The 18,965-nt window shown below is 46.0% G+C and overlaps 1 protein-coding gene across 1 annotated transcript in view; it reads right to left on the reverse strand.

The window, feature by feature from the left end:
- Positions 1–206: 206 nt before the first annotated feature.
- LOC143930793 (claudin-10-like) overlaps positions 207–18,965 on the reverse strand; it is a 53,200-nt gene continuing 34,441 nt past the window's right edge. Inside the window, exons 3-5 of the mRNA XM_077455390.1 lie at positions 4,248–4,329; positions 4,059–4,166; positions 207–886 (exon numbers count right to left, since the gene is read on the reverse strand). Coding sequence (XP_077311516.1) covers positions 760–886; positions 4,059–4,166; positions 4,248–4,329 — 317 coding nt within the window. The 3' untranslated portion in view covers positions 207–759. The remainder of the gene's footprint in view (positions 887–4,058; positions 4,167–4,247; positions 4,330–18,965) is intronic.

An 18,965-nucleotide genomic window follows, 5' to 3' on the forward strand; every position in this document is an offset into this window, starting at 1 on the left:
CTAAACTTTACACAATCCTTTTGCTGCTTACTTACCCCTTAGATTTAGAGTGACTGCACTTCCAAGTACACTTGCAGTGCAAAGTGGATTTCTCTTTCTTAAATAACCCCCATTGTGTATTTTATGTGTTTCACTGGACATTTTAATATTAAACTTGGTTGTCTCATGTTAATGTGTGCTAGAGTAATGACAAGACCCTCTGCAGCTCAAGCAGCACAATATATTTATTTCTTTCTCTGCGACATCTTGATTACACTGTAAAACAATAGCTCATGTTTACAGAATGTTTTTCTGGATGTGCTGAAATAAAGGTGATTTTACTGGATGTGCGGCCAACCAAAATTCTTTTTTTTTTGCTCATTGGTATCCATGATGGATGGAGCCAGCACCTGGCCTCTGTGGAGATGGGAGACTGACCTAGAGCGGTGTTCACACATATGTTTAAAGAATGTTGCAGGCCATCCTTAATACCACGTTCTTGTGTTAGGATTTGCGCAGTAATGACATAACCTGATCCATAAGATAGGGGATAGGGTCTGTACCGAAAATAGGATTAGATACATGAATCCAACACAGAGTAATCTTCAAATTCACGTCTGGACTTGTCAAGGTATCCTATGTTGCAGTCTGCAATATTTTGGGATAGTGACTGACTTCCATCAAACATGCGGGAGCAATGTCTTTTTTTAATTCTGGATGTTATGTTGAATATGCAAGGTTCAAATGCAGCCAGAATGGCTTCTGAACCACCATAGTCCATTACACATAGGCATTCTTGTCAAATTGTTTAGGTAATCCCCTCTGTGTGTTGTGGCTGTTGTTGCGGCCTTGGAGGTTGGTGTGCGCTGAGCGTACGGATTTCACTCCGTTGTAGGAATAAGAAATTCTGTAATACAAAAGTAACATTAAATGGCACTTCCATGGACAAATAGAAAGAGAATTTTGGTCAGGGGAATTGAATGAGGCCAATCACTATACAGAGTAAGCACATAGGATATCAAGCAACAATATTACTTGTACTTGAGTTTATTACATAATATCTGACACAGGTTGTTTTTTTTTTTTTTTTTTTTTACTTTAAATGAGAGATGTATATCAAAAGCAGTCATTGCAAAGAACATTTTACTGTACCTTGTGAGATCATATACAACATACTCAATGACAAAGTGCATACACAAAATCGCATTAAGTCACTTTTTGTTATTGAGTATCAGGGATATGCAATTAGCGGACCTCCGGCTGTTGCAGAACTACAATTCCCATGAGGCATAGCAAGACTCTGACAGCCACAAGCATGACACCCAGAGCAGAGGCATGATGGGACTTGTAGTTTTGCAACAGCTGGAGGTCCGCTAATTGCATATCCCTACTGTATATGATCTCTTAGCCCTTGTACACACGGTCGGATATTCCGATGGACAATGTCCGATAGGACCATCTTGTCGGATAATCCGACTGTGTGTGGGCTCCATCGTACTGTTTCCTTAGGAGTATCCGATGGACCAAGTTTTCCAGCTGGGCTATAAAATTTTCCGACAACAACGTAGAGAATTCCGATCGGACAAAGTGCCACGCATGCTCAGATCAAATTCCTAGACCAAAGCTATTGGCTACTAGCCTGAACGTAGTCCCATTGTAACGAAATGACGTCATCACGTTCTGAACGATCGGATTTTCCGACAACTTTGTCTGACCGTGTGTATGCAACAGTTTCGGACAAAATCCAACGGATTTGGTTGTCAAAATGTCCAACCGTGTGTACAAGGGCATAAGGTTCAGTAAAATATTCTTTGCAATGACTGCTTTTTGGTATACATCTCCAAAACCCTCCCCTTTTTTTTTGTCAGATATTATGTAATAAACTCATACAAGTAATACTGTGCTTTATATCCTATATGCTTATTCTATATGGTGATTGGCCTCATTCAAAGTCCCCCTGCCCAAAATGCTCTTGCTTTCTGTCCAAATTTGGGATGGAGGCCAATTACTGATGGTGCCAGAGGACACATCATTTTTCTTTTTTTTTCTTGGACATGGACAATTAAACGGTATATAACATCACTGAGCATAAAGTAGTTTTAAACTCTGAAACCTTTTTTTTCAGTAATGAATCCAGATGAAATATACTTTTGCCTGGCAAAGTGTTTCTTTACATTTTTGCCCAAGCATATATTTCCAATTCCAAACATCTGGCTCCAACTCTGTGAACTTCTTGTTGGGTATATGATCACAAAGGACAGAGCAGTCTCCAGCAGCTGACCATCTACTAGCTTAGAGGAGGAAGAAGCAAGAGTGGTTTGCCGCGCCGTACCTGTGTGCTTGTGGAAGCAAACATACATACAAGGGTGGCTCCATTGAGACATTGCAAGGGAAAGGAGCCACCCAAAGGCTGGATTCACACCTATGCATTTTTAGTGCTTTTTGCATTTTGCAGATTTGTACTACAGTCCATTTAACATGGTTTCCTATGGAACACGTTCTGTAGAGCAATTCTGCAAAATGCAAAAAGCACAAAAAATGCATAGGGGTGAATCCAGCCTTAGACCCCTTTCACACTGGGGCATTTTTCAGGCGTTTTAGCGTTAAAAAAAGCACCTGTAAAGCCCCTGAAAGAAGCCGCAACTGCAATCCCAATGGTAAAAGCCTGAGTGCTTTCACAATGAGGCGCTGCGCTGGCAGGGCGTCAAAAAAAGTCCCACAAGCAGCTTCTTTGCAGCGCTTTTGGAGCGGTGAATACACTGTTCCTAAAGCGCCCCTTCCCATTGAAATCAAAGGGAAGCGCCTGGGAAACGCCTGCTTTTAACCATTTATTTGGCCACTAGCAGGGGTTAAAAGCGCCCCACTAGTGCTTGAAAAAAATGCTGGTAAAGCGCTGCTAGTTTTAGCGGAGCTTTACGAGCATTTTTTGGGCGCTGGCAGTGTGAAAGGGCTCTTAAAGCACTTGGGCTTTCACATTGGGATTACAGATGAGGCTTCTTTCAAGTGCTTTACAAACGCTTTTTTTAACGCTCAAGCGCCTGAAAAATGCCTGAAAAATGCCCCAGTGTGAAAGGGGTCTTAAACAGGGTATCAGGGGCCACTGCTCACAGGACCAGGTTATTCTAATGCCTCATACACACGACCGGACTTTCTGGCAGAAAAGGTCTGACGGACTTTCGACAGAGTTACGATGGACTTCGGAACAAACAGACTTGCCCACACACGACCGGACTAAAGTACATTCGAAAGTCCGTTCGTTTTGAATGTGATGGCATACAACAAGACTAGAAAAGGAAGTTCAATAGCTGTCCTTGCGTCGTATTTGGTCCATCGGACCAGCATTACAGACGAACGGTTTTCCTGATAGGAATTGAGTCCGTCGAACAGATTTGAAACATGTTCTATTTCTAGGGCCATCTGACGTAGTCCAAAACGATCGGACCATCCCCCACACGATCGGACCTAGTCTGCCGGAAACTCAAGTCGTGTGTACGCGGCATTAAGAAAACTAAAAATTGTAAAGCTGAAGTCTATGTATGGCAATTTTACATTGTTTCGACCAATATAAGTATGTATGTGCCATACTTGTGGAAGGTGGAAATCACTGTGGTAGGCACCGCTACTACAGTGATCGTCGCTAACATCCAAGTGCATTGTCATGATGCTGCTCTGCTACATTGTCAACACAGGAGGTCCCTAGTTTGGCAGGGGCATTAGATGTCACGATCTCGCTTAGAGGTGTAGAGCTCCCTCAAAGGAGCAACCATAATTTGGGCTTTAAAAGGGCTGGAGCTACAGCCAGCATTGGGAGGTGTGTTTGGGGGACAACAGGACCACCCATCAGAATGGGATCAATTACTATATGCATTTGTTCCCTGGGGAGTTAAATAAAATAAAAAAATAGCCATAGTACTCCATTAAAGTATGAGAATATGTGTTTATAATACACGATAAGGACGCATTGATCAGAAGTTAATGAGAAGAGCAATATTCTTACAAAGAAAATAGTTGATACAAGGCGATATGAATTTAGTGAGTGAGCTGGTCACATGCTCAGATAAAGGAAATACTCTGCTTACCTGGCTGCCTTGATGCTATCTTTCAGAGACAAACAGAGAATAGAACCTCCAATGATGCTAAGTGACGATCCACCCCATCCGATAAACAGTGCAGCTCCTAGTTCATACCTGTGTACAGGAATCAGAGTATTCAAACAACAATTTTCTTCTAATAGAAGATCTGTGAAATTATTCTGACAGTCTACTTACTTTTGCTCCACGTAGAATGGATCAAAGAACTCTGAGGTTATCTTGTGAGCATAAAGGGATATTCCAGTCATGGCACACAGACCTGGAAACATGGAAGACAAATAGTTCACATTTAGGGAGCTGCTGCCCTCTACTGTTGGCATTTGTAAAGTGGCTCTGCTACTCTATGTCCAGAGTTGTTTCCTGTCGCATCATGGCAGCATACACTCTGGGTTGTGACTCCGCCCCCACAACCTGATAGGACCACATAGCTATAAGATGAAGATACGCCCCCCGCCCCGGTATTCTCTTATTTTTCCTCACCTGTTGGGACCGCATGGATCATCACCCTCTTACCGTTTCGCCCCAGCCAGGTTCTAGCCTCTCCTGGGTGGAAGTCCTTACCGGTACAGCCTCTAAAGGAAGCTAAATGGAAGGAACCCCACTCTGGTGATCTCAGGGGTATGAATACTTTTTCTCTGCAAACAGAGCATTGCCTCTATAGCCGTTGAAAGTAAGCCTTAAACAGGCTGAAGGCATATAATAAAAAGATCGGTCTTTAAGCCTTAAACAGGCTTAGTACCTGCGGTGGTCTCCAGTTTCCTGTTCCTCCCTGGTGTCACTCTGTCTGCAACCTGACAGCATACTCTCTGCCTTCAGTATCTCTTGTCACCTTAGGTTGTCTGGTGCCTTTACCCCAGTGTTGCCTTTCTGCCATATTTTACTTCCTTTTCCTTAGCTCTGTAGTCTCACATCAACATCACCACTCTTCCTGGTAACTCTGCCGCTTTGCACATGCTCACTGTGCACTTTGGGCAGCCTGTGTATGTCTATCTATGTCTTTTCCCTTTTCCAAGATGGTGCCGGGGGCCGCATGGCACTACTGAGCATGTGCAGGCGGGACATGACCCCGGCTCCGATTTTAAAAGGGGAAGATGCCTTTTTTAACGCAGATGCCTTTTTTTTTGCCTGTTTTTTGTGCTCAGCTGAATTTCATGACTGCTGCATTTCTGTTTTTTTCTACCCCAGTGTTGCCTCTCTGTTTGGTAAGTATCTCCCCTGTATTTTTCTTCTCTCTATTCCCCTCTTGTTTCTGTTATGGCTTTATCTTCCTTACCCTTTTTGTGTTACCTGTGTCTTCAGGCTTCCTCTGTTCCCTATTCATGGAGACCACTGCTCCAGCAGATCACCACCAGCATAATAGGTAAGAGGGGAGGAGTTTGGTAAGTAGAGAAGATCGAAAAAGAGAGCAGGACGCACTAGCGCTACCTAAATGGTTAGCCCCATCAGGTCCACAAGATCATCTCGCAGAGATTCCTCGCATAGAAGAAGCCGCTCTGGCCATAGGCGGAGCCATTCGGGTGGAGGAAGTCGCTCAGGGAAAGGGAGTCGCAGAAGGAGTCGCTCCAGGTCGTGTTCAAGGCGCAGCCATTCGCGCCAAAGAAGATCCCCCTGACCAGAGGCGCCATTCACCAGCATGCCACTGCCATCCTTCTGAAAATACCTGCTGGGTATGCGGGGCCATTGCCCTTCCAGATATGTCGGCATGCCGCCGGTGCTTTGAAGAAGCCACCAGAGAGAAAGGGCAAGAACACAGAGAGCTCACAGAGTCTTCTGCCCCACGTGTCACTCCCGACACGGAGTTATCTCCACGGGGTGCTTCGCTGGCTCCCCCAAGTACTTCCAGAGAGCATGATTCTCCTTCAGATGAGGAAGAACTAGAGGCTTCAGCGGGCTTTGACTTCTCCCTAATAGAGCCTTTTGTGAGGTCAGTGAAGGGGGCCATTAGCTGGGAGGAACCCCAGGAGGCCCAACCCAAAAGGAGAAAATATTTCCCGAACCTGATGAGAGAACCCAAAGCCTTCCCCTTCATTGATGAGTTGGAAGAACTTATCAGAGACGAGTGGCAGAGACCCGAGAAGAAAGCAAATCTTAACAATCGGCTTGCCAAACTATATCCTCTAAAGGAGGCTAAAATTAAATCTCTTGTGTCCCCGCCAGTGGCGGATGCATCCCTCATGCGCGTGGCCAGACACGTTACGCTCCCTATCAAGGATGCTGTGTCATTCAAGGATGTCCTGGATAGGAAGATCGATACTGATCTCATAAGAGCTTACTTAGCAGCAGGAGGCGTATGCAGGCCAGCAGTGGTTCTTGCAGCTGTGGGTAAGGCTATTGCCAGTTGGTCAGCAAGCACAGAAAAGCTTGTATCCAAGACTCTGATCAGGACCGGATAGTTAGGGCCCTGCAAGAACTAAGCCTTGCAGGGGATTTTGTGGCAGAGGCATCTGTGGATGCTATTAAGTCTGCATCCAGGGTTATATTGTCCTCGGTAATGGCCAGACGGGCTCTCTGGCTCAAACCCTGGGCAGCAGATCCTGCTTCCAAGTCCAATTGGTGCCGCATCCCTTATGATGGTGAGAACCTTTTCCGCGCAATATTGGACTCTGCTATTTCTAAGGTTACTGGCGGAAAATCAGGGCTTATCCCCTTGGATAGAAAGCCAAAGCTTCAGAGGCCTCCTCCCTTTAGGCGTAACCTCCCGGACAAGTACAGGGATGCCAAGTCCTACAGGCCTGGTAGGGAGTACAGAAGGAACTGGAAGGCCCATCAAACGTCCTTCCTGACTTCCCAGAAGCCCAGGACCCCGGCATCTACTGACCAGAAGTCCTTTTGAAGGTGCGTCCACGCAGCCAGCAGTGGTGGGGGCCAGACTCTCAAAGTTCACGCTGGTCTGGAGGGAAACAATAAGCGTTAACCACCGTTCGCATCGGGCACAGATGGTCATTCAGGTGACTTCCCCCAGGGGACCATTTTTGCCCAACAAACCTCCCGTCATCCCGGCAAAAGAGGTTAGCCTTGACCCGATACGTTCAGGATCTGCTCCAAAAGGAAGCAATTACCGAGGTGCCCCTATCCCAAAGAGGTCGGGGGTTCTATTCCCCTCTATTTCTAGTAAAAAAGAAATCAGGGGACCTACGTCCAGTCCTGGATCTAAACGTAAACCGCTCTATCCAGGTAGAAGCATTCAAAATGGAGAGCCTACAGTCTATCCTCCAGGCCATAAATCTGGGGGACTGGATGCTCTCCATAGATCTGCAGGGCGCCTACCTCCATATCCCTATCCATTCAGAACTCCAAAAGTTCCTCAGTTTTTCGCTAAACCACAGACACTTTCAGTTCTGAAGTATTCAGTTTGGAATTTCTGTGGCTCCCAGGACCTTTACAAAGGTCCTTCTTCCCGTTATCGCGCATCTGAGGGAGAGGGGGCTGCGAGTCCACCATTAACTGGACAATATTCTCCTCCTCTCAGACAGCCGGGAGTCGCTGTTACAGCATCAAAAGATCCTCGTCTCCACTCTGCAGAATCTGGGATGGCTCATAAACTGTGGGAAGAGCCTCAGCCTTCTAGGCTCCCTATCAGCGACAATTCCTATGGTCCGTTGGGCTCAGTGGCACACCAGACCTCTGCAAGACTCCTTCCTACATCAGTGGGATGGTTCATCCATGACCCAGACGATCCGGATCTCGGAGACAGTCAGGCGCTCATTGCGTTGTGGCCCCCACAACTTAAACAATTGAAAACACATAGTCATCCCTCCTCAGGAGGTAGTGACAACGGCCGCCAGTCTAGAAGGTTTGGGAGCCCACTACCAGTCCCATGCAGCGCAGGGCCGTTGACCTTTCGAAGTACGGGACTCGGTATCGAACGTGCTGGAGATGAGGGCGGCCCTCCAGGCTCTCCTGGCTTTCAGCTCCCTTTTAAGGGGGAAGCAGGTCCTCTTAACGATGGACAACAAGGTTGCTGTCGCCTACATAAACAGACAGGGAGGGACCAGGAGTCCCTCCATGATGCGGGAAGTTCTCCCTGTGATTGAATGAGCACAGTTGAACCAGAGGGCGACTTACATCCAGGGGTCCGAGAACATCTTAGCCGACACGCTCAGCAGGGAGTTTGCCTTCAACAACGAGTGGTCCCTGAGCCCTCAGGCCTTCTCCCTCATCTGCCAGACCTGGGGTCAACCAGACATAGACCTTGCTGCGACTCTGGCAAACTCCAAATGCCAAAGGTTCCTGTCGAGGTTTCCCTTTCACTTAGCGGAGGGGACAGATTGCCTCCAGCATCCCTGGAACTTCCATCTCGGGTATATCTGCCCTCTGACTCCCCTGATGCGAGATTTCTCTTAAGGCTCAAGAGATCAACGGCATTGGTGATAGCGGTGATTCCTTTTTGGCTCAGGAGGCCATGGTTCACCACCCTCCTACAACTGAGCACGGCAGACCCTCTTGCTCTTCCCTGTCAGCCGACTTGCTCTCCCAGGGCCAGCTACTACACCCAGATTCGGGGAAGCTGCACTTGATGGCTTGGGGGCTGAGAGGGCTAGGTATCTATGTCAGGGCTGCTCCCAGAAGGTAGCTGATACCCTGCTCCAGGCCAGAAAACCTACCACCAACTGCACCTACTGCAGGGTCTGGGAGAAGTTTGTTGCCTTCTCTCAGGACCGTGGCCGGGATCTGTCCTCCCTTTCGGCTCCTCTGATCCTAGAGTTCCTGCAATCAGGCTTAGACAATGGTCTTAGCTCTAGTACTCTGAAAGTTCAGGTGTCAGCTCTATCCGCCCTGACAGGGGTTAAATGGGCTCACGATCCCCTTGTTATGCAATTTCAGAAGGCCTGTCTTAAACTAAGACCACCTAGGAAGCCTTCCTTTCCAACATGGGACCCATCAGTCATCTTAGAGGTACTATCCAAAGAACCCTGTTTTCCGCTGGAAAACATCTCCCTCTGGCACCTGACACTAAAAGTCACCTTTCCTGGTCGCAATCACATCAGCGAAGAGAGTTTCAGAGATGCAAGCATTACTGATTAAGGAGCCGTATCTGATCATTCATCCAGACAGGGTAGTTCTAAGACCCTTGGATCACGTTATCCCAAAGGTGGCATCCTCTTTTCACTTCAACCAGGAAATCAACTTGCCAGCTCTTAACACAGACCAGGGCGACCCTCATCCTCTGGATGTAAGGGGCAACATCATAAAATATCTTTCCCTGTCCAAATCCTTTAAAAGATCGGAGAACCTCTTCATCATTCCCTATGGCCTTAGGAGAGGTCAAGCAACATCGGCCCGAACCATTGCCTCCTGGTTAGTGAAGGCCTACTTGCTGAGTGAGTCGCAAATTCCTGAAGACCTGAGGGCTCATTCCACCAGAGCAGTGGCCACCTCCTGGGCAGCGTATTGTAGGGTCTCAGCGGAAACCATCTGCAGAGCGGCCACTTGGTCCTCCAGGAACACCTTTATCTCTCACTACAAGGTGGACTCAGCTCAGCTATCAACAGTAGAATTGGGAAAGTCCATTATTCAAGCCAACTCTTCTATTCCTTGCTAATAAACATTTACCTTTGCATCTCCCACCCAGTCTGCGAGTTAATCCCCAGAGTGTATGCTGCCATGATGCGACAGGAAAATGGAAAATTGTATACTTACCTTTCCGTAATTTTCCTTTCCTGTCGCATCTTCATGGCAGCATACAATATCCCACCCACAAAGGTGATTCATATATACAGAGAATACCGGGGCGGGGGGCGTATCTTCATCTTATAGCTATGTGGTCCTATCAGGTTGTGGGGGCGGAGTCACAACCCAGAGTGTATGCTGCCATGAAGATGCGACAGGAAAGGAAAATTACGGAAAGGTAAGTATACAATTTTCCATTTTATGGACATCACTTCCTGTCCCTGGTGGCTGAGGTGATAACCCCAGAGGACGGAAGTAGAGAAAGAGAGATTGTTTGGAGACCTCATGTCCACATAAAGGAGCTGCTGCTTTATTTTATGCAAGATAGAACCAGAAACCATTAGGTCATATTTCCTGTGTCATATTAGCTGTTTAACTGTGGCTGCCCATAACTTCTTAATCTGAATCTTTGTGACATATCTCTGTCCTGTTGTTAATATTTCACATGCACAGTGCTAAATAGCTAGGTCTGTGCCAGTGTGTGTGGGCAGTGGTCACCTTCCAGTATATTATGTTCAGACCCCTGGAAATAGGTGGGACTTTAGATGTAAATTCTAGGGTAAATTAGACATCAACTCATAAGATGTATAAAAAAATGAAAATTTTATTCAATATCATAAAGGTTAAAAAAATATATTAACCACTTTGGCCCCGGAAGGATTTCCGACCAGAGCATTTTTTGTGATTTGGCATTGCATTGTTTTAGCTGACAATTGTGCAGTCGTGCGACGTTGTACCCAAACAAAATTGGTGGTATTTGATCACCTCTGTAGTTTTTATTTTTTGTGCTATAAACAAAAAAAGAAAAGAATTTTGAAAGAAAAAGCAATATTTTTTACTTTTTGATATAATAAATATCCCCAAAAAATATATATAAAAAATTCTTCCACAAATTTCCTGTCAGGATGTTCCAAATCAGCATACACTGCCTGTTCAAACAGGGGTTTAGAGTGAAAATGGTCATCAAGCCTGTCCTCAGGGCCCACTAACAGGCCAGGTTTTATGTATTACCTTGGGGAGATGCAGATTAGAATACTGCAATCACTGAGCAGCAAATGATATCACCTGCGATGTATTTCAGTTATCTTGCAAACCTGGCCTGTTGGTGGGCCCTGAGGACAGCGTTGATGAACACTGCGGTAGATAATGCACAGGGTTTGAAGGACCCAGTTGACAAGAAATTGGAGTCATTATTAAAGGCTTCCTTTTCTTTGGCCAGTTCAGCTGTTCAGCCAGCTTTTGCAGCAATTGGTATCTGCCAATCCATAAAGGATCAGGTCAAACGGCCTGAAAGGCCTAGCCAGGAGGATGATCTGCCTGAAAGTAAGACAGATATTTCTTGAGCGCTGTGTTTTGCTATTGACGCCTCAAAGGATTCGATACAACAGGTGTTTCCTTTGGCTCTCTTGTCTATACATATGCACAGACTCTTGTGGCTTAAGAACTGGTCAGCCAATCTTCCTTGTAAAAAGTTATTGTCAGGTTTCCCTTTTCACGGGGAACGTTTATTTGGTGATCATTTGGACAAATATATCTGAAAGATTTCCGGAGGGAAGAATTCTCTACTTCCTGTAAAGAAAAGCACCAGACGTCCCTTTTTAAAAACCTCAGGACTGCTTCCAAAAATGTCTCAGCATCAAGGCAGTTCCGCCACCAACAGGGCGCTAGGGCCAGGGGCAAGCCACAGGGCCTGGGCCAGAAGAAACCCTGGGTCCAAATCTCTTCTAAACCCAGCACCAAGCCCTCCTTTTGAGGGGATGCCCCCACTCTATCGAGGTTTTGTGGACATTTGGAGAACAATAATTTAGGACGAGTGGGTCACCTCAATTATATCTCGCGGTTACGAGCTGTAGTTGCGGGGGAGTTCCACCTCAGAGGTCTTTAAGATCCAGTGTTCCCTCAGATCCTCCCAAAAATAAACTTATTGCTTCAGGCACTACATAATCTAGTGCATCAAGGTGTGATTGTAGAGATTCCAGTATCTGAAAGAGGCACAGGGTTTTACTCAAACCTGTTTACGGTTCAGAAACCAAACTGGGACACAAGGCCCATTTTGAACCTACGTTCCCTGAACAAGTGTCTACTGGTACAGTGTTTTCGGATGGAGTCTGTCCGCTCAGTAGTAGCCTCACCAGGGCCGCTGATAGAAATCATTGGGCCCCCTACAGCCCACCTGACGGGGCCCCCTTCAGCCCCATCACTGGTCCCTCCTTCAGCCCCACCCCTGGTCCCTCCTTCAGCCCCACCCCTGGTCCTGCCCCTGGTCCCTCCTTCAGCCCCAACCCTGGCTGCTTCCCAGTGAGTTAAGACACACAGGGGTCTCTCAATATAAAGAGTTAAAGCGGAGGTCCACCCTAAAGTGGACCTTCCGCTCATTGGAACCCCCCCCCCTCCGGCGCCACAATTGGCACCTTTCAGGGGGGAGGGGGGTGCAGGTACCTGTACAGTACAGGTATCTGCACCCACTTCCGGGATAGCTCTCTGCGGAAAGGGGCGTAGATTACGCCCCTTTCCGAAAGTCCCCCGTTGCCTGCTGGGAAACACACAGATCCCAGAGGCAGCGGGTCCATCTTCATTGCGCAGCGCGACTCGCGCATGCGCAATAGGGAACCGGGAAGTGAAGCCGAAAGGCTCCACTTCCTGATTCCCATACCCAAGATGGCGGCGGCAGCACCCGAGAGACGATCGAGAGATCGGCTTCGGTTGCCGACATCGCGGGCGCGCTGGACAGGTAAGTGTCACTATTTTAAAAGTCAGCAGCTGCAGTATTTGTAGCTGCTGGCTTTTAAAAAAAAACAAAAATGCGGAGTCCCGGCGGACTCCCGCTTTAAATCTCCCCCATCCACATGACATGACAGGGGGTCGCCCATTATGAGTACACTGTTCTCAGGACACACAGGGGGCCCCCATTATATGAAGTACAGTACACCTCTTCACACATGTGCTGTCACTGTACACCTCTTCATACATGTGCTGTCACTGTACACCTCTTCACACATGTGCTGTCACTGTACACCTCTTCATACATGTGCTGTCACTGTACACCTCTTCACACATGTGCTGTCACTGTACACCTCTTCACACATGTGCTGTCACTGTACACCTCTTCATACATGTGCTATCACTGTACACCTCTTCATACATGTGCTGTCACTGTACACCTCTTCACACATGTGCTGTCACTGTACACCTCTTCACACATGTGCTGTCACTGTACACCTCTGCACACATGTTCTATCACTGTACACCTCTGCACACATGTTCTATCACTGTACACCTCTGCACACATGTTCTATCACTGTACACCTCTTCACACATGTGCTGTCACTGTACACCTCTTCATACATGTGCTGTCACTGTACACCTCTTCATACATGTGCTGTCACTGTACACCTCTTCATACATGTGCTGTCACTGTACACCTCTTCACACATGTGCTGTCACTGTACACCTCTTCACACATGTGCTGTCACTGTACACCTCTTCACACATGTTCTATCACTGTACACCTCTGCACACATGTGCTGTCACTGTACACCTCTGCACACATGTTCTATCACTGTACACCTCTTCACACATGTGCTGTCACTGTACACCTCTTCATACATGTGCTGTCACTGTACACCTCTTCACACATGTGCTGTCACTGTACACCTCTTCACACATGTTCTATCACTGTACACCTCTGCACACATGTGCTGTCACTGTACACCTCTTCACACATGTGCTGTCACTGTACACCTCTGCACACATGTTCTATCACTGTACACCTCTTCACACATGTGCTGTCACTGTACACCTCTTCATACATGTGCTGTCACTGTACACCTCTTCACACATGTGCTGTCACTGTACACCTCTTCACACATGTTCTATCACTGTACACCTCTTCACACATGTGCTGTCACTGTACACCTCTGCACACATGTTCTATCACTGTACACCTCTTCACACATGTGCTGTCACTGTACACCTCTTCATACATGTGCTGTCACTGTACACCTCTTCACACATGTGCTGTCACTGTACACCTCTTCACACATGTGCTGTCACTGTACACCTCTGCACACATGTTCTATCACTGTACACCTCTGCACACATGTTCTATCACTGTACACATGTTCCATTGCTTTCTCCTTATGTACATATGTGTCATCGCTACACACGTTTTCCCTCAGTGCACCCCTCTGCTCACATGTTCCATCACAGTACACCATTGATGGTAAACAGGGTTGAGTGTACAGCTGTAACAAGTGAGACCACTGGCTCTTACCACTCTTGCTTCAGCAGACATTTAAATCTCCAGGCTGCACATTGTATTTCCTGCACAGTCTGGAGGTCAGGAGGAGGTGGTGCAGCTCTGAATGACAGAGCAGCAGACCAATTGGTTTGACATCCTGCTGGGAGGCAGAAATCTGTAGATAGCAGTGTAGGAGAGGCTTCCATGGTGCTGTTCTCCTCACTGACACAAGGGACATGAGCAGAGATGTGAGTGGAATGTGAGCAAGTCACACATGCAGGCTACCTGCCGTCGGTGCTGTTAAACTGAAGGCAACCCCTGCTTTCAGTTTACTTACTGTCTGGAAAGTGTTCTCCTCCTCCTCTCCAGCCTCTGAGTGGTGCCTGCCCCTCCTCACCTTTCCGGTGGTCAGACTCATCTCGTGCTGGCTGGAGAAATATATATATATTTTTTTTCTATCATTCTCTGCTCAGATTGCCCGGGCCCCCCCTGCTGGCTGGGCCCGGTACAACAGGGCCAATTGTACTGGCTTATCAGCGGCCCTGAGCCTCACTCCAGAGGGGAGACTTTCTAGCCTTCATTGATATAAAAGATGTGTATTTACATATACCTATCTTTCATCCTCATCAGAGGTTCCTACGTTTCACAGTAGTGGAACTTCATTTTCAGTTTGTGGCTCTACCCTTTGGGCTGGCTACATCTCCCCAGGTGTTCACAAAGGCCCTAGCAGTCTTTTAAGGGCCCAAGAATCCTAGCACTCGGGTATCTGGATGACCTCCTGCTCAGGAGGTGAGAGCTCATTCTACCAGGGGTGTAGGAACCTCCTGGGCTTTTCGCCATCAGGTTTCTGTGTCTCAAATTTGTACCTGGTCTTCAGTGTATACGTTCATAAAATTTTATCAAGTGGATGTTCGAGCAGGCGAGGATTCAGCTCTTGGCTGCAGTGTACTGCGGGCTGCTGTATAAATTCTGAATATGCTGGCTATTGTTTGGCAGGGTGTCTCCCTCCCCTCAAGGCTATTGCTCTGGGACGTCCAAGTAAGTAATGAATATTAGCCTGACTCTGTGTCCCATAATGTATGAAAAACAAAATAGGATTTTTTTGTCATACTTACCTGGGCAGTGTCTGGCATTCGAGGCTCTCTGCACATTGGACTACACACAGTCAGGGTCCTCTCCTGTCTCTCCTCTCACATATCTTTCCGAATATAGGTAATTGTGCACTCTTCACACTCTTCATGTGTCTCACTTATCCATTACCGTATGGCTTTCCATGGGCAATAATTTCTTTACTAATCCTCCTCATGCACAGTTTTTTGATTACATTGTCACTTTTCATTTAAGCTTTGGGGTACTCTCATTGTTTCACTTCGCTCACCCTTTACCAGCACGGGCTTCCTGCCCATCGTTCCTTTTTTTACTTTTCCCACTGGACTCCCATTGCTCACCTTACATCTTCATCTATTTCATACCTCATATCTTTCCCCTCACATGAGTGCCTCGGTATTTCCATGCCTGCCTCAGGTGATACCTGTATGGGTTGCCTCTCCGGAGATGCATGCCACAGCTCCCAGTTGGGGGTGCCCCTAGACGGCTTGCACCGCCTGTTCACCCTATCACTAATTTGTGCATTTGAGTAAGTAGACATGTACCTGGTGCAGGGTTTACTCACCCTTTCCTTGTTCATGTAGTATATTATTTTAATCTGATTATTCATTCATTATCATTTTATTATAGATTCATCACGTGCTTTTCTCCTGATGAGTGGTTCAAAACCCACGAAACGCGTAGAGCTACCAACTGCCGTGTTTCTACCATTATTTATTTAAGTCTCAAGTTATTAATGTATTACCTTCATTTATTGACCCAGGGAGGCAATAGGTCCTGCAGGCTTTATCGTGCTAATCATTTTATCCAATCTTCTTTTGGTGAACTTTGGAATTTGATTGTTATTTTACTATGAGTTATCGATGTTATTAATAAGTTTGAATATTGATTTTTTGATATCAATGTTATATCTATGTACCTGCATTTTATGTGTTTATTATTGTCATAACCAATTAAATTCCTATACATTCACCAATCAACTCTATTGTTACCTTGTACTTCATATAAAGTCCCATCCCCCCTGTTCTTCTCTTCTTCAAATTAATTGGGATGGAAACGCATGACTCCCATTGCTCACCTTACATGTTCATCTATTTCATACCTCATATCTTTCCCCTCACAGGAGTGCCTCTGTATTTCCATGCCTGCCTTGCGTGATACCTGTATGGGTTGCCTCTCCGGAGCTGCCTGCCACAGCTCCCAGTTGGGGGTGCCCCTAGACGGCTTGCGCCGCCCGGTCACCCTATCACCAATTTGTGTATTTGAGTAAATAGACATGTACCTGGTGCAGGGTTTACTCACCCTTTCCTTTATTCATGTCGTATATTATTTTAATCTGATTATTCATTCATTATTATTTTATTATAGATTCATCACGTGCGTTTCTCCTGATGAGTGGTTCAAAAACCACGAAACGCGTAGAGCTACCAACTGCCCTCAACTTTGTCATTATACTTACCTGTAAAATCCCTTTCTTTGAGTACATCAGGGGACACAGAGATTCCTCCCCTCTTTTTTGAGGATTCAGTGCTTGTTACAAAACTGAAGTGCTTCCTGTGTGGGAGGGGTTATATAGGGGATCACTTCCTGTCTGAAGACCTTTGGTCTACCAGTGTCCATTCACCTGGAGATGGAGTATAACCCAGTAGGTAATGAATATTAGCCTAACTCTGTATCCCATGATGTACTCAAAGAAAAGGATTTTACAGGTATGAGGAACAAATCCTATTTTTTTTTAAGGCTTTCTTTCTTTTATTATCATCTGGTGATATAGCTAGTAAGTTTGTTGTTTTACAGAAGAACTTGCTCTCTTGCAGTTACAGGCATGTGGCAATCTGTTTACCACTGATTGGGGTGCTTACAATGATCATTTTTTATTTATTAATGTAAAATCTTTATCCCAAAATGAAAACAACTGTTTGCTGTAACTGCTTATAAAGTGGTAGCTGGAGTTTGGCTTCAGTATATTAGTGTATCTAAATATGCTAATGCATCTAACTTCCCCTCCCCTCATTCAAATCTCCCCTTGTGCTCTTTCATCTAGAGTGGAGGCACTCTAATACAGGATGTGTGTTACTGGCCAGATCCCCAGGTGAAAGCAGAGGGGAAAAAAGCCTAAGAAAAGGAAAATAATGCAGCCATCACATCTAATGATTGATAAGCTGCAATATGTTACATTTTTGGTTCAACCCTGTCCCTTCTGGTCTTGGATTTTATAGCTAATTTTAGCTCAGGGCTCAATAACCAGCATAGGCTTGAGCCAGGCTAGGCATTCAATGGACACTTTTGGTAGTTAGAGGTTTAGTGGCATGACAGATTAGATGCTACTGGGGAGTAAGTGCAGAGTATAGACACTGACTCTTTCAGTGTCACGCCACAACTTCTGCTGAAAAAAGCTGCATTCCAGGCTAGTTGGACAATGACTGGAGGGTCTCCCCAGCATGGCAGATCCTGTCTTCAGGTCTCTGACACCAAGATGAATGCTGATCATCTTCGGGACCCCTGCAACTGAACTTTTCTATATAGTCAACTGGAGGTATCTCTATTATTAACTATATGCTATATACTTGGATATATGTGCACAGTTCCACCTGGACTCTTGTTGGACCCTTTCCTGATAATACCTGTTTGTACATTGGATTATGTGTTATTATTGTTTATTTATATAAAGCTTGTATTATTTCTATACTGGTGTGCATCTATATACAGGTGCATCTCATAAAAATTAGAATATCATCGATAAGTTAATTTATTTCAGCAATTCAATTCAAAAAGTGAAACTCATATATTTTATATAGATGCGTTACACACAGAGTGATATAGTTCAAGCATTTCTTTCTTTTAATTTTGATGATTATGGCTTATATCTAGTAAAAAACACAAATTTAGTGTCTCAGAAAAGTAGAATGTTATATAAGGCCATTAAAAAAAAAGATTTTTAATAGAGAAATGTTGGCTTACTGAAAAGTATGTCCACATACAGTATAGTATGCACTCAATACTTGGTCGGGGCTTCTTTTGCATGAATTACTGCATCAATGTCATGGAGGCGATCAGCCTGTGGCACTGCTAAGGTGTTATGCAAGCCCAGGTTGCTTTGATAGCGGCCTTCAGCTCATCTGCATAGTTGAGTCTGGTGTCTCTCATCTTCCTCTTGACAATACCTCACAGATTCTCTATGGGGTTTAGGTCGGGTGAGTTTGCTGGCCAAACCAGCACCGTGATACCATGATCATTAAACAGGTATTGGTACTTTTAGCAGTGTGAGCAGGTACCAAGTCCTGCTCAGAGGTGTAACTAGAACCTTTAGGGCCCTGGTGCAAGAAACCATGAAGGGCCCCCCCTGACCCCATCCTGCAGCCCTTGCCACTCATCCAGGGCCCTTTAATCTCATTGTGAGCTAGCAGTTTACTTCCCGAGTCTATATAGTGGAGAGGGGAGGGGCTTCTGACCCAGGCAGGTATCGGCTTCAGTGTACAAGCAGAGTGAATCACTTGTTTACTGAAGCCGATGCCTACCTAGGTCAGGGCCCCCCATAGTTGCCAACATTTCAAGAAAGTTTTTAGGGACACCTTTTTTTAAAGGAGTTGTAAAGGCAGAAGGTTTTTTATCTTAATGCATTCTATGCATTAAGCTAAAAAACCTTCTGTGTGTAGCAGCCTCCCCAGCACCCCCCAGTTACCTACCTCACCTCCTTCTCTCTCCAGCAATGTCCATGATCCCCTCAGACATCCAGTACATTACTCCTGAGACAGAGCAGTGGCGCTATTGGCTCCCGCAGCTGTCAATCAGGGGAGAGAGGGGGCTCATGCGGGGGCTCCGTGTCTGAATGAATACAATCCAGACGGATGGTGACCCTATTTTCCATCTGTCTTGAG

Source organism: Lithobates pipiens, unplaced genomic scaffold (assembly GCF_037356315.1).
Source record: "Lithobates pipiens isolate NorthernLeopardFrog02 unplaced genomic scaffold, aLitPip1_a1.2 Scaffold_25, whole genome shotgun sequence".
Taxonomy (NCBI): Eukaryota; Metazoa; Chordata; class Amphibia; order Anura; family Ranidae; genus Lithobates; species Lithobates pipiens.